This window comes from Poeciliopsis prolifica, unplaced genomic scaffold (assembly GCF_027474105.1).
Source record: "Poeciliopsis prolifica strain line A6 unplaced genomic scaffold, Auburn_PproV2 SCAFFOLD079, whole genome shotgun sequence".
In the NCBI taxonomy this organism is placed as follows: Eukaryota; Metazoa; Chordata; class Actinopteri; order Cyprinodontiformes; family Poeciliidae; genus Poeciliopsis; species Poeciliopsis prolifica.
The window spans coordinates 481,751-496,898 of NW_026562454.1; the positions used below are offsets into that span (position 1 = coordinate 481,751).

At 44.2% G+C, this 15,148-nt stretch overlaps 2 protein-coding genes across 3 annotated transcripts; both read left to right on the forward strand.

The window, feature by feature from the left end:
- The first annotated feature begins 1,051 nt into the window (after positions 1-1,051).
- Positions 1,052-11,517, forward strand: LOC129352736 (uncharacterized). The gene is made up of 9 exons (XM_055021842.1): positions 1,052-1,450; positions 2,693-2,766; positions 2,842-2,953; positions 3,413-4,228; positions 6,035-6,407; positions 7,531-7,594; positions 7,959-8,019; positions 8,589-9,012; positions 9,059-11,517. The coding sequence occupies exons 1-9, from the start codon at positions 1,219-1,221 to the stop codon at positions 9,561-9,563; spliced, it is 2,661 nt and encodes an 886-aa protein (XP_054877817.1). The 5' UTR covers positions 1,052-1,218; the 3' UTR covers positions 9,564-11,517.
- On the forward strand, positions 5,934-9,005 carry LOC129352717 (translation initiation factor IF-2-like). 2 transcript variants are annotated; one of them, XM_055021830.1, is made up of 2 exons: positions 5,934-6,407; positions 8,589-9,005. In XM_055021830.1, exons 1-2 carry the CDS (start codon positions 6,043-6,045, stop codon positions 8,911-8,913), a joined length of 690 nt encoding a protein of 229 aa, XP_054877805.1. In that variant the 5' UTR covers positions 5,934-6,042; the 3' UTR covers positions 8,914-9,005. The 2 variants fall into 2 exon arrangements, 1 of the variants encoding a protein (XP_054877805.1); XR_008604923.1 differs by lacking the exon at positions 5,934-6,407 and adding an exon at positions 7,154-8,019 and having other exon boundaries at positions 8,589-8,636.
- Positions 11,518-15,148: the final 3,631 nt, after the last annotated feature.

A 15,148-nucleotide genomic window follows, 5' to 3' on the forward strand; every position in this document is an offset into this window, starting at 1 on the left:
ACCGACTTTTTGATGCGTTCAAATTCGGTAGGAAATTTTAAACATTTCAAAACTAATTTAAATGATTTTTTTTTTTAAATTGAAATGATCACAAAACAAGTCAAAAATTAAGAATAATAAAAAAGAATTAAGAGTGGTAAGTGTATTAATGATAGGATCTGGTCAAAATTTATCAATAAATCAGAGCTCAGTTCATCCTTCTGTTTAGACCTTTAAAGGCAAATCAATCAATCAATGGATTGATTAAAGGTAAATACTCCACCATCATTATTTTATGTTTGAATTTTTACGTCTATTGTAGCATCTCATGCTTGTTTTATTGCTTTATCCTGATACAGAAATCTTTAGAAATCTTTTAATACAATTTACTTTTTAGTTTTTACTGTAGTTTTTCTTAAATAGTAAGAGTTAAAATAATATTTAATTTATTTTTAAGATTAATAAAATATAAACAAGAATTTGAAATAGAAAGGAAACATCTGACTCATATTGGTTCTGAAATGTACAATAACTTTTCATGAACTTATTGATTTGGCTGATTTCCTTCCATGATCTGCTGGGTGATGGTTCTACATCACTTATTAAAATTAAAACTTGAAACACACCAGAAACGCTGTCACACATTTTCCTGTTTGTTTCAGTTTTCAGGGCGAAGAAAAAATACGAGATGATTAAAGTCACAGATTATAAAGTCCTGGATTACTGGAATAAAGTCCGAACAAAGTTACGGTTCTTATTCTCATATTGATTACTTTATTTTTAAATTGTTATGACTTGATCATTATCACTATTCCCGTATTATTCCGTTATTGTAGTAATTTTACGCCTTCATTCTCGCTTTATTTCAACTTTAATTTCATTCTCGTAATATTAACTTTTTATTTTTTCGTCTGGCCCAATACTTCGTGATTCCTGACAATTTCAATTGTCAGGATTAAATGGTCAAACATAGAAAAACAACAAAAACCAATAAAGCTCGAATTTTCCAATGTGCTATTGAACACAGCATCCCTGACTCTTATTTTGAAAATTCAGCGCACACAGAGGAAGTTCCAGCAACATCTGCAGCATCCGGCCGTTTTCCCGAGCAGGTGAGCCGCTCTTCGGCTCCAGACCCGGTTTAGTTGCCCACAGAAAGCTGCAGGTCGCTGGATCTCAGCCTGCCGGCCTTTGGGAGCTGCTGCTGCTGCTGAGACCTGAGCTCGTTTCCCCGCCACAATGAGCAGCTTGAAGGGCTTCCAGTCCCAGCTGTCGTCCATCATGGAGGCGCTGACCCGAGCCGCGGTGGCGGAGATCTGCGGGCTGGTGGATGACGGCTACGCCGTCCTGCGGCTGGAGATCTCCCGCAGCCGCAAGGAGAACGAGGCGCTGCGGACGAAGCTGGAGCTCATCGAGTCCATCATCGCCCGGGGCGGCCGCCGGACCGGCGGGCCGGAGGAGGCTGCGGCCGGTGAGCTCAGCGGAACCGAACCGGTTCTGTTTGTTATTATTATTACTGGTTGTGAATGATGAACTCAGAGCTTCATGTTTCCACCAAACTCCATTAGAAAAGTGCAATGAAGCGGTTTCGGCTCCACTGGGAACAAAGTCAGGCAGAAATTCTCAGCAGGATGAGTTTCATCTGAGGCACTTTTCAATTCGGCATATTAATAAAACCAGAAAATACAACACATCCCGGTTTTTACAGTTATAACGCAGGAGAAAGCATGTAGTGGGTTTGTTTTGTTATAGTTCAACTGATGGGTTTCCAGGGCCGGTTAAAAGCTGAGTGGGGCCCTGGGCAGAACCCAGTGCGGCCACCACCAACCTGCTGCCTGTAGTTATACTCAATGTTTTTATTCTATTATGTCACCAGAGAGCAACAACCCAGATTAAAGATATCGCCCAATTTTAGTGTTGGACTATCAACTATAACAATTTGTATTCATTTGAAATATGACAGTTATGCCTATCTGATGCTATTGCAGTCATACATTTAAAAAATAAGATGAAACAAGTAGCAGCTGTAAGACATTGTCAGATAATACTCCTTTTTTTGCCAAGTGAAAATATTTCCAAAATGCCAGAATTTCCTCAAGAAAGGAAAAAATGTAGCTGTCCTCTTTCCTCAGCAGCAGGTGGGGGAAGGGCAGCACTGGGGTAAACTGTAAACACTGCCATCTTTCCGAGGACAGAATAGAAAATGTGGATTTTGAAACTGAAGTCATTTACACACATTACTGATTTATTCCAGCGTCACAAAGCCAATACAATGTTTTCTGATATTATTTTTTATAAATCTGTCGGCGTTAAACATTTGGAAAAAACAAAACATGAGAATTCTTCCTAAAGTTTCATATATCCTGATCTGGAAAATGACATTCTTTCTAGAAAATATATTGTTTTCTTTTTATATCAAAGCTTTTAAACCAAAGACTAAACTTCTAAAATAAAAGTTTGATATTTTTATTCTTCAGAGTCAGTGCAGTGGAGATGACTGACTGCGCATTTCAACACAAGCAGATATTTTTGTTTTGAACCATGATGGAGCCTCTACCGTGCTTTACTGGTTTGATTGATTCAGTTGAGGCTCATTGTTAAAAATAACAGCTCATTCTTTCTGTCTGTTTTACAGTTCATCCTGTAAATATTGGACATTTTCTGGATTTTTTCCTACAGGTTTGTTTTTATCTGTGTTTGTTTTCCCACCCAGAGTTGGAAGCTGAAGCGTCTCTACAGCAGATAAAACCCTCCAACTTCAGAGGACATGGATCCGTTCCTGCAGAGGTCAGACGTCCCCCATCACTTTACTTCACTAATGAACTAATTTATATAAAACCGCCATGTTGTTTCTTCTGACAGGATTCTGCTGCAGCCGCTGCGGAGGAGCCGATCCAAATGGATGAGGACATCGTTGTGATCAAAGAGGATACGGAGGAGGAGAAGGACGACCCGCTGCTCCTGCAGGAGGACGGTGAGACCAACCCGCGTTCATTTGGGTTTCTCTAAGTATTCCAGCTTTAGGACACATGTATCGTTTTTCTTTATAAGAAAAAAAAACGATAGCTGCACCGCATCGTTTAAAAAAATATCACACACAGGAGATCAGTTTCAGGAAAGAGTTGATCCACACCAACCCGCTGAAATACGATACACTAACAGCCAATCAGAATCCATCAAAAGAACCGCGACTTCCTGTTAGCACCAAACGTGTTGAAGCTCAAATGTACGGCCAAAACCAGCCGAGTGATTGATTTCTGTTCTGTTTTAAGAAGTTGGACAGTTTGTAGAAGCAGAAGAAACCCAAACAGAAGCAAAGTTCTGCTGTGGACGAAAGACCAAATTGCATATAAATCTGTTCAGTTTCCTCAATATCCTGCTATGTATGGACTAGGCCAGCGTTAGTGAAACCTTGGTTCTGATCCATGTTCAGGTAAGGAGGCGGACCCGGGCCTCCCTGTGGGCCAGGAGGGCCCATCCGGCAGGAAGATCTCTGACATGCGGTGTTGGGACCAGAGCAGCTCCTGCAGTGGCCGGCCGTCTCCGGGCCCGTCCGGCGCCGCTGAGGGCGGTTCTGCGGACTTTGACCTGGCCTCCGAGTCGGACAGCGGCGCTCTGTCTGCAGCGGACATCAGGACCGGCTTCCTGCTGGGATCTGGAGACGGACCGGCGGCGCTGCCCGGACTGTCAGACCTGAAGCGGGGTTCTGCTCTGGTCGGGTCCGTCCCCTGCGACGTGGATTTGGACCCCGGCGCCTCCTGGAGCAGCCAGGCCGTGCCCGGCATGATGCCGGTGCCGCACCGCTCCATGCTGCTGGCACTTGGCGGCTCCAGACTCGACCCGCTGGAGCTCAGCCGGTTCTGCAGGGACCAGCGATTTGCCTGTAACTACTGCGGAAAATGCTTCACATCATCGCGCAGCCTGGAGACACACGTCCGCGTTCACACGGGCGAGAGGCCGTACAGCTGCGCGCAGTGCGGGAAGCGCTTCACGCAGTCGGGCCACCTGAAGACGCACCAGAGCGTCCACACGGGGAGCGACCCTTCTCCTGCGAGCACTGCGGGAAATGCTTCGCGGCCAAGCAGAACCTGCGGATCCACCAGCAGAAACATCACATGGTGCCGCTTTGACTGGGCCAGAGCCGAGCCCAGACCCGCTGACCCGCTGACAGGGCCGGCCCAAGCCTTTTGGGACCCAAAGCAGATTTCCATACATGTCAACACCAGATTCTTCATTCCTGATCTGCTCTGTATGTAACGAACCTGCATTAGCAACATTTGCTACTAGCTTAGCAGTGTTATTTTGGCTGTTAATTTTAAAATTACAGAAGTCATAAACTAAAATTATTTCATTTTAAAATGCTGAGTGGGATTTAAGTGTGCCATATTGTTCTCACCATTTGAAAGTAGCATCAGCTGATAAACACTAAATTTACAGTTTTAAACACAATTTAAACACTATTTACAGTGAACAAGTTTGAGATGTTATATTTCCCAACAGTGGCAGCAGCCATCAGGAGGAAGAAATCCCATTTCTACAACAGGTTGTGTGGCGGCTCTAAGCTGCTGCTTAAACTTGCGTATGCCTTGGGCCGGCTCTGCTGATGGACCAGAACCTCCAGCAGTTCCATGACTTTTTCTGTTCATCCAGACATTTCAGTGGAAAAGCTGCTCAGATTTCTTCTCTCTGCCTTCTCTTTCACTTTTTTTTTACTTTTAAACAGGAAGACATTCCAGTAGCAACATAGTTTTGTCTTTAGAGGCTGCATGAGTGGCGCTGAAGTTTGGTGTCAGTCAGTTAAAATTTAATTTTCTAAAATTAAATTTTAATTTTTTCTCTTATAGAATCAAACAATAAATTAAAGCTAAAGAACAACCTGCTGTGTTTACATCCACCCATCATGGAAGGTTATTAATTTTACGCTTGCGATAAAAAAAGCAGAGTGGAATAATCAAACCTGGAAGAAAAACATGTGACTGATGGTGAAAGTGAAGATGTGAGCTTTATGTTGACTGTTTTAATAATAAATTCAAACTGTTTACCGTTTGTGTAATTTATTGCAGTTGCAGTGAAATCCTCAAATAAATCATTTATCAAAAGTTCGAATCGGTTGATTGTATCAGAGCTACTTTAAAAAGATGTTATTGTTTTTAATGATCATTTTACAATCTGTTGGCTCAGTGGAGATAGTTTCATTTTAAATTTATGGTTTTATTCTTTTTTAACCTTTAAACATTATATATGCATCCCAATTAGTTTAATTTGACAAGTTAATTTAGTAATAATGATTTGTGAAGTTTTCCAATTAGTACAGTGGATTACAACGTTAGTAAATTAATTTTTTTTACAGACATTTAGTTATCTGTAGTTTAGGCAGACTGTAAATGTTATCCTTTGGTGCACAGTGATGCCAAGATGCATTATTATCGATTATTAATGCAAATAAACTTGGTTTTCAGTGGAGGTCTCAAATATTTGGGGATTTTAGCAGAAACAGAAATACATATAGAAAAGCAGAAATAGCATTGGAGAAATGAAAAGGGTAAAAAATACAAAGGGAGAAAAAAACAGACAAAAATATTCAAAGCAAAACAAATAAAACTTTATAAAGACGTTATTGATAATAAAGATATTACCACGGTAAAGTAACTTGATGAAAAGACATGAATAGATTTACTTCGGTCTGTAATTTAATTACCACCAACATTTATTTACTGTGTTTTTGTACATTTAATCACATTTAATCTGAGTATTTATTTGTTTCTGTATTAACTTTGCGGCAGCATTTGTCCTCTATAAGTGTCCAAATTATTGGGTTATTTAAAATACCGCAGTAAAGGTTTAACAATAAAAACTCATTTTAGTTTCTAAACGTGACTTTGAAATGGAATCTTTATCCGGACGTGACGTCACGATGAAACCCATGACTTCCTGTAGTCTTAGCCGATGTGGAAGCTCCAGGTCTGCGAGGCTCGTGTCCCGGACGGTTTGTGAGGTCGGCTTTGGTTCGTCCGTTCGGTCCGGAGCTGCTCCAGTTCGGGTCCGGTTCCGGTAGCGGTCGGGATGTCGGTTCTGAGCAGCAAGGCGCTCCAGGAGCAGCTGTCCGCGGTGCTGGGAGCGCTGGCCAAGGCGGCGCTGGCGGAGATCTGCGAGCTGGTGGAGGAGGGCTACTCGGGGCTGCGGCTGGAGATCAGCCGCAGCCGCCAGGAGAACCACGACCTGCGCAAGAAGCTGCACCTCATCGAGTCCATCGTGGTCCCGGGCGGCGGGGACGGCCAGGCCCCGGAGGACAAGACCGAGGCGACGAAGGCGGCCGTCCCACCGGAAACAGCGCAGAGACAGCGGGACAGGCAGCGGGAAGACCCGCGCGGGAATCCGGAGGAGGATCCGGAGGGGACGGAGGATCCGCGGGGGTGGAGCGGGAGGAGGTACCGGTTCTGACCGCACACAGATTATTAACCAGCAGAGACGGCAGAGGTCAGGGTATTACTCAATAATTAGTGATTGGTTATCACTAGTAATTAGTAATAACTAATTATTAGTGATAATCAATCACTAATTATCACTCAGTAATTACGGCCTGCTCCTGCAGGTCGATAAAAACATTTTTCTCTTCCTGTTTTTCTACAGTTCTTGGAAATTTCCTACAATCTCGACATTTTGAGACTTTAGGAAATTTTCTGAGTTTCAAGGTGAAAATAATCCCAAGATTATTGTTGAAAATTTCAGCATTTAATCAAAGTTTTTTCAAACAAATGGTCGACTTTTGAAACAAACAAAATGTATACATTTTTCTAGAAAATTCCAGAAAACTTTTGGAGTGAAATTTCCTCTTGTATTTTCCCATCTACAATAAGCCTTTAGAAAACTCGTTTATATATGGAGGCACTTTTTCCCTATGGTTTCCTGAAGATAATGAATTAATTACCCATTTTGAGAAAACCTGAAATCAACTCATTATCTTCAGAAAACCATCGGGACAAAGAATAGGAGAGATTAAACACTTGAAATACTGCAGTATCTCTTGATCCATATTTCATTTTGGGTTGGTATTTTCCTCCCAGCTGGTAAAACAAAGAATCTTAATTTTGAATCATAAACGTCAACATTTAATTAAGGGACCACTCATTGCATAAAAAGCTTAGATCCATGGATACTTTGTGATTTGAGATCATTACTGAATAAAATATTGTTGATCTCAAAGAGAATAAAGAAGAAATATTTGTTTTCATTTTGGTTCCAAATGGAAAATAAAAATGAGAATATGGGAAATGTTCAGAAAATGATTTTTACAGATGAAAATGAAGGTGATGTGAAGCCGGTCTCCAGTTTTAATGGATATTTATCATCATGTTGCTGCGTTTGGAGGCAAATCTCCAGACTGGAAGAAAACCGTCCTCATGCACACGGAGGTGTTTCACTGCAGGACGTAAATACAGGAGCAGAATCTTGTTAAAACCGGAGACTCTCTCGTTATAACAAGATTTATATCTCATTAAAACCAGAACATATTCTGGTTAAAACGAGAAAGGTCGTAACGTGAAACTGCAGAACCTCGTGGGGCGTTCGAGTGCCGTCTGGAAGAAAACGGAGAGTCAGAGGGAAGATGCAATCTGTCAGAAAAACTTTTTTTTTCTATATCTTGTTAAAATGAGAAAGTTTTCCGGTTCTGACAAGATAACTTTCAAGTTTTAACGAGATCCTGCTCCTGAATTCAGTCCCAGCTCTGGCGGCTCCAGGCTTCCGTACCGGCAGACATGTTGGTGAGATGAAACTGCTGATTATTTCCTCTCTGGGTCGACGCTGGAAGCGGCTTTGTGAAGTTAATTAGCTCCTAATCTGGGGGAACTGATCTTTAACGGATGAAGTGATGAAAAACAACTGCAGCTCTTTGACTTGTTCGGAGTGTCAACGCAGACATCAGCTGATATCCTGCATGGCTGATTCTGCTCTGATCAGAATGTTGTGGCTTCCTCCAGGTCCTGGATGTGGTTCTGATTAAAGACGAAGACTCGGACGGGTTCCACAGCATTGACGTCGGTGAGCAGATTGTTCTGCTGCTGCGCGATACCAACATTTGGATAATTATTGATTCATCTTTTGTTTTAGATTTCCAAACTAGTTCACTTCACCAAAATCCTTTTTATTGTAACAAGTTATGAAGACAAAACTGCTTCATCATACTTTGAGATTTCATAGCCAGGCGTACAGATTGCCTACATTTCCCATAATCCTGATGGATTCTAGCAGGTTTTAAATCTCCACCAAGCATCCAGAGGACCGTCAGACAGCGACAGTCACATTATAGTCACAAGTTTAAATGGATTTTTCCAGCAGCAGAAAAGTGACAGAAAGTGACAGAAACTCTGAGGTGAAAAAAGGCTGAACTAGAAAATCAGAAGTTGAGGGAATCGTCCTGTGTCTCAATGCCGACTTAAGTAACATTATTTGGTTTTAACTCCTGAAGTCAGCTTCATTTCATGTCATGATTTCCTGGAAGGAGTTTCAGAAAGAGGAGGAACTTTTAAAGAGACAGATTTTTCTATTGTACTGGCCCTTTAAATCTCTGGATGATCTGTAACGCTCCACATTTTTTCCTCTCTGTCCAGGAGAACAGCGGCGCCAGGATGGCGGAGCGGCAGCCGCCAGCGAAGCCGCCTCCTTGGCTCGGTCCGTCCGGCGGCGGCACCGCCGCCGCAGCCGGCCGTATGTATACGGCGACCCGTCGGCGCCGAAGTCATCCAAACTGTCGGCCGGATCACAACAGAACGTCCCGGTCTACAGCCTGGACTCGCCCCGCAGCGACCCGGGCGGCTCGGCGCCGGACAACGTCCAGCTGAAGGCGGACGCCTCGGACTGCTCCTACCCGGACGTCCAGCTGGTCCAGGACTGCTCCCTGGCGCCGCCGGGCCCCAGCAGGCAGCTGTTCTTTAGCAGTGCCGCCCTGATGGAGGCCCTGTCTCCCTCCAACCGGGCCGACCTGGACCTGAACCTGGACCCGTCCTGGTCCAAACAGCCCAAAGGCTCCATGGCGTTCGCCCAGTTCTGCCCCGACGAGAACCTGGAGGGCGACGTTCAGCCTGAAGCTGGTCGGCATCGCCGGCTCCGCAGACGACCACGGCGGCGCCGCCTTCGAGTTTGAAAACGGCCGCGGCGGCATGCTGAACTTCGGGCTGTACGGATCCTCGCCGGGCCAGCAGCTCTCCGCCGCGGATCCGGACGACGACTCCCACAGGAAGCGCTTCGTCTGCTCCATTTGCAACAAGACCTACGCCACGGCGCAGAACCTGGAGGTCCACACCCGCATCCACACGGGCGAGCGGCCGTTCACCTGCGACCAGTGCGGCAAGAAGTTCACGCAGTCGGCCCACCTGAGGTCGCACCTGAACGTTCACACGGGGGAGAGACCGTACGGCTGTTCGCTCTGCTCCCGCAGCTTCATGGTCAAGTACAGCCTCAAGCTGCACATGAAGAAGTGCCACCCCAACAGCTGGGTCCAAACGGGCCCAACCGCTGGGCCCAAACGGCCTGAACCGGGTCCCAACTGGACCCAACAACTGAGCTCAACTGGACCCAACAACTGAGCCCAACTGGACCCAACAACTGAGCCCAACTGGACCCAACAACTGAGCCCAACTGGAACCAACAACTGAGCTCAACTGGAACCAACAACAGAGCCGAACCAGGCTGAACTGGGCCCCAATGGTTCCCTCCAGAACTTTGTTGTAAATCTTTTCCTTTGTAGCGAAGCGTTAAACGGTCAGAGCGGTATCTGTTTAAGGTTCAAAACATAATCAGATTTATTTTTCTTTGAAACCTAAATATGAGATTGTAATTTTAAACCATCTCAACACGGCTTTGGAGCTCCAATTTAAAAACTGTAGTTAATTTGTTACATGCATTTGAATGATTGTCAAACTTGATTTATTAGCATTAGCAATGTTAACATTTGATTAACACGACTATTTCATAAACTTAATGATTATTTGTAACTAGCGATGCTCCGTTCTGGTTCTTTGATTCCAGTTCTGATCACCTCTGAGGTCCGATCACTGAGGATCATCTGATTGGCTGTTCATTTTGGTATTAATGCTACTATGAGATCTGGCAAAATGGAAAAATGATCTGGCAATAAGTTCACCTCATTCAGACATAAAACATGCAAAATACAACAGCTATTCAGTCAAAACTGATCAACCTGCGATCAATAAAATAATATTTAACAGTAAATCTGGTTCTGATTGGCTAGCCGAGTATCCTGGCTCTGATTGGTTGTTTTTGACCGGGAGGAGTCGCAGGAGATTGATTTATTTTTCTCACAGATCTTCTGTCTCATGTTGGGACGTAGCTAAAGTTTTAATTCAAATCTTTTTTAAGTCGCCCAACCAGAGCATCGTCTTTCACCTCCAGATCTGGACTCCAGTCATTTCTCGGGTTGATTGTTCGGCGTTTCTGACGTCATGCCGGCTGTGGCAGCTGCTTCACCTGCTGCCTGGTCGCTCCGGATGTCCAAACTGAGTCCAGTGCTTGTTTTTTAAATGTCATGTATTATTGATGCATTTTGACGCGTCAGTCCAGGTATTTTCTGTCAACACTCAAACGTTCCCCGTTCACTCTGACCTTCCTGGTTCCTCTGTTTGCTCAGGATTTGTTGCTGCGTTTGCAGTGAAGGAAAGAGGAGATGAGCTGAACAGGCTGCGAAGTGAGATACAGGCGATCGGTGGCTGATTGATCAGTAAACCTCTACTTGTAACAAATTAAAGTTTTAAATGTTTTTTTCAATGTAGGAGAAACGTTGAAAGAATCAGAGGAAACTCTTTTATGTTCTCAGAAGTCAGAGGAGCAATTTAATTAAAATTAGTCATAAAACTCGTCAGAAACTCGTTTTAACGAGATAAAAGCCAGATTAATATCAGTTTGTTGTAAAGAGATGAGTTTCATCTTGTCAATTTTCTTTCTTAGGAGATAAAACTCAAACTCAGTTTTAATCAGTTTCTTGTTACAGATGGAAACAGATAAACAAAAACGTCTCGTAATGAAAAACTTTCTTGTTTCAATGAGAAGTTTTATGTCCTTACAGCGAGAAACGAGATTCTTTATTTTAAACGGTTCTGTTTTCTGCATGTTTGTGTAAAACCACTTATTTCAATTTTAAATTGAAATAAGTTCAAAAGTTCAATTTTCAGGTTTTAATGAAGCTCTGTAGCATTTTCTAAATGATGCAAAACGTTATGAGATGGAAACAGACAGATTAGAGCGGGAGGAAATTATAACTGCTTAATCCGTGAAATTTAAGGATTTCAGACATTCCAGGTATTTATGATGAAATTTTTTATTTCCCCTTTTATTCTGGAATAAAAGGGGAATACTTCTGTCTGCAAAAGCCCTTTTAGATAATACTTCATCATAAAACTAATACTTTCCCACAGACTAATAGCCACCAGCATGCAGTACCACTCCTGACCACTAGAGGCTCCAATAAAACTGTGTTTGTCTATTTTCCTGCTGTTTGAATGTTTTGTTCCTGAAATATTAAAATAATTGCCCTTTGTACGCATCCTGTCTGCTGTGTTTTAATCAGTTTTTGTTTCAGTTTAGATCCAGATTTGATTTAATTATTTACGATTTTTCTTTGCTTTTTCTGGAAATGTTCTAAAAACTCTTCAGTCCTTCAGGTTCTTGTCCTAAACCTGTTCAGGTGAGTCCACAGATGATCTGCTCCTAGGTTTGGAGCCGTAATTTATCTAGAAACATTTGGTTCCATGTCCACTACAGAAAAAAAAGATGCTTATATAATAGTTTTATAAATGTATTGATGTATTATAGCTTACATAAGTCCTCTGAGCAGTAGCTCCATTTTGTTAAAAAAATAATTTCGTTTGATACTTTGAGTATTGTTTATGTTCATAAAAATCCCACATTTTTTTATAAAAATGACAATAAAAGTCTTTGGGGCGCCCCAACGGCTGCAGCCCTGGGCTGCTGCCCTAACGGCCACCCTGACTCCGGCCCAGTCAGGATGAGTTCCTCAACACCAGAAAGATCCTACGGGATGAAATCCTCAACCTGAAGCTGTCAGACTCCGAGGGGTCAAAGTTCATTCTGAATACAAAATGATATTAACAGTAAAACTAACTGCTGCAGAGCAAAACAAAGTTTAAATGTCTGTAAAACTACTAGATTAGATTTATCATCATTAGATTTATCATCATTAGCTTTATCATCAGTAGATTTATCATCATTTAATTTATCATCAGTGACATCAATAGTAAAACTGCTGCAGGATTTATAAACAGTGAAGACAAATAAGACCAACAAGATTAACCTAATTTTATGAAACCATGTTTTTTCCTTAATTGTTAAACAAAACCATTTTTTCACATAAAGGTTCTAAAATGATATTTCCTGAACTTTTAAATCCCTGAATTTATTAACGGCTTTTATTTTGGTAACTCCAGGAAACGTGTGAGCACGTGACTTTGCGCATGCGTCCTGAGTTTTGTTTCCGTTCCTGTCGTGTTGAGGCCTCGGGCGAGTAAACAGAGGTTCTCCAGAGGTTCTCCAGAGGTTCTGTAGGTTCTGACCCGCCTTCAGCGGTTCCGCTCGGACCAGCAGGAAAATGTCTCCGTCCGCCGCGTTTCACTCGCAGCTCGCCTCCATCATGGAGGTTCTGGCCAACACGGCGGTGGCGGAGATCTGCGAGAGCTGGTAGACAGCGGCTACGCGGTGCTGCAGCTGGAGATCAGCCGCAGCCGCAAAGAGAACGAGGTTCTGCGGAGGAAACTGCGGCTCCTGGAGCTGCGGGCGGCGCGCTCTGCCGCGCTCAGAGCCGCCGCGAGCGGCAGCGGCGCCGCGCTGCTGTACGCCGCGAGCGGCCGCCCGCGCGCCAGCCAGCGCGTGCACGAGCCGAGGAGGAGCGTGACACTGACAGGTGACCTTTAGGATCCAGATTTACTTCACATTCACAGCCATTAAACCAGGGTGAAGTTGGCGTCTGATTTGGACTAAAGGGATATTCCGTAGTTTATCTAAAAGGGCTTTTGCAGACAGAAACATTTCAGCAAAATAACAAAAGGATTAACCAGATATTTATAATAGTGAATATAAAGTTGAAATTTGATCTCAGATATTCTAGAAATAAACTGAACATTTGAGTGAAAGATTTTAAGAATATTCTCATTTTTACATTTCCAAAACTAATCTGCACTTGGTCTGTTGAAATGCAAAGATTGAATAATTCCCCCAGTAATAAATGCTCCAGTTAGAGTGTGTGTGTCAGGGTGTGTGTGAGAGAGAGAGAAGCTCAGACTGCATCAGTTTTCTACCAGACCAGTTTGGAGGTTCTGCTGGTTCCAGTCTCACCAGCTGACCTGCATTAGAGAATCAGGACTAGTTAAATATCCTCGCTCTGCTAGTTAGCATCTTAGCAATGGTTGTTTTGGACACAGAAAATCAAATGCATGCCGTTATGCTGTGATTGAATATTCTGCAGATTTTAACCTGGATAAAATCAGACACTCGGCTCTAGTGACTGAAAGTTCAACAGTTTTGTCAGAATTGAATCTAATGGCTCCGTTAAAACCAAGGCTGGAAACCGACCAACAGATATTAAAATTCAATAAACATTTGATACACAGTCAGAATTTATATTTTCAAAAGTAATAAAAACTAAATGGCAGAAATTCGTATTTCATCAAGCCTATAATCATTTCACTTTATTTTAATCCACTTTCAGAATGCACCAAGGACTTGGAGAAAAACCAGTGTTTTTCAATGGCCTAGTCAAAGTGCATATCTGAGCTCAAAATCCAATCATTGTTTTTGCTTCTCCAGAAGTTGCAGCAGAGCTGTCTCTGTCATCCAATCAGCAGACTTCTCAGTGCAGAGAGACCCGCCCACCACCAGAACCGGAACCAGAAGCTACAGGACAGATGGTGAGCCGCATCAGCAGCCGCATCTGCTGCATCAGCAGCCGCATCTGCTGCTGCATCAGCAGCCGCATCTGCTGCTGCATCAGCAGCCGCATCTGCTGCTGCATCAGCAGCCGCATCTGCTGCTGCATCAGCAGCCGCATCTGCTGCTGCATCAGCAGCCGCATCTGCTGCTGCATCAGCAGCCGCATCTGCTGCTGCATCAGCAGCCGCATCTGCTGCTGCATCAGCAGCCGCATCTGCTGCTGCATCAGCAGCCGCATCTGCTGCTGCATCAGCAGCTTCATACGCATCAGCATCAGTAGTTTTATTTCACTGCGACTGTTTAATTTAGTTTTTAATTATTTAAATACTGTTTAGTTTCTATTATTTATAGAAATTGTTCTAGTTTTTTCATACTTTAGGTGCAGAATTCAGAAATAAAGTTTTGTAATTGTGTTTACACGACGCGGTCATGAAAACTCAGCAGAAGAAACCGATTTAAAACCTTTGTTCAGTTTTTGTTGAACAATGCGCCTTGTTTCCAGGCAGCTGCAGCCGAGGCCACAGTGGTGATCAAGGTGGAGGATGAGGAGGAAGAGGAGGAAGAGTCCTGGTCCCAGTCCGACCCTCATGGTAAGCCTTCCTGTTGGCCTTCCTGTTGTTAACCCGCAGGTGGACTGAGTCTGGTTTCGCCTCCAGGTCGGTTCTGTGGCGGTTCTGAGGATCAGCCCGAGGCAGAAGCTTCGTCCTCGCTGGTCAAACAGGAAGAGAGCAGCGCAGACGGCGGCGTCTCTTGGACCAGCACGGAGGTGAACTCCACCTCCACCCAGCAGACCAATCAGAGGCCAGAAGCCAGCGGCTACGACTGCATGATGCTGCAGCAAGCCTCCCGTGCTGCAGCAGCAGAACCCGGCGGCTCCTCCGGGTTTGTTCCCGGCAGAAACGCTTCAGCCGATTCAGGAAGCGCTTCAGCCACAGCGAGGCGAGTCTGTCTGCAGCGGGGCAGCGGCAGCAGCAGGGGGCGCCACAGAGGGACGGCTGGCGGCCGCAGAGCGGCGGCGCCGCCGCCACAGGGAAGACGTTCACCTGCAGCTTCTGCGGGAAAAGCCTGGCCTGCCTGAAGAACCTGAAGACCCACATGCGGGTTCACACGGGCGAGAAGCCGTACGTCTGCGCGCTGTGCGGGAAACGCTTCTCCGACTCCAGCAACCTGAAGCGCCACCAGAGCGTCCACACCGGGGAGAAACGCTACGGCT

What these genes read in the sequence shown, in the direction of transcription:
- LOC129352736 (XM_055021842.1), top strand. Translation starts at nt 1,219, where the DNA reads ATGAGCAGCTTGAAGGGCTTCCAGTCCCAGCTGTCGTCCATCATGGAG. An exon ending in CTTCATTCCTGATCTGCTCT is followed by an intron (nt 4,229 to 6,034) that starts GTATGTAACGAA and finishes CGGTTCCGGTAG; the next exon opens with CGGTCGGGATGTCGGTTCTG. An exon ending in CGGGGGTGGAGCGGGAGGAG is followed by an intron (nt 6,408 to 7,530) that starts GTACCGGTTCTG and finishes GTGAAACTGCAG; the next exon opens with AACCTCGTGGGGCGTTCGAG.
- LOC129352717 (XM_055021830.1), top strand. Translation starts at nt 6,043, where the DNA reads ATGTCGGTTCTGAGCAGCAAGGCGCTCCAGGAGCAGCTGTCCGCGGTG. An exon ending in CGGGGGTGGAGCGGGAGGAG is followed by an intron (nt 6,408 to 8,588) that starts GTACCGGTTCTG and finishes CTCTCTGTCCAG; the next exon opens with GAGAACAGCGGCGCCAGGAT.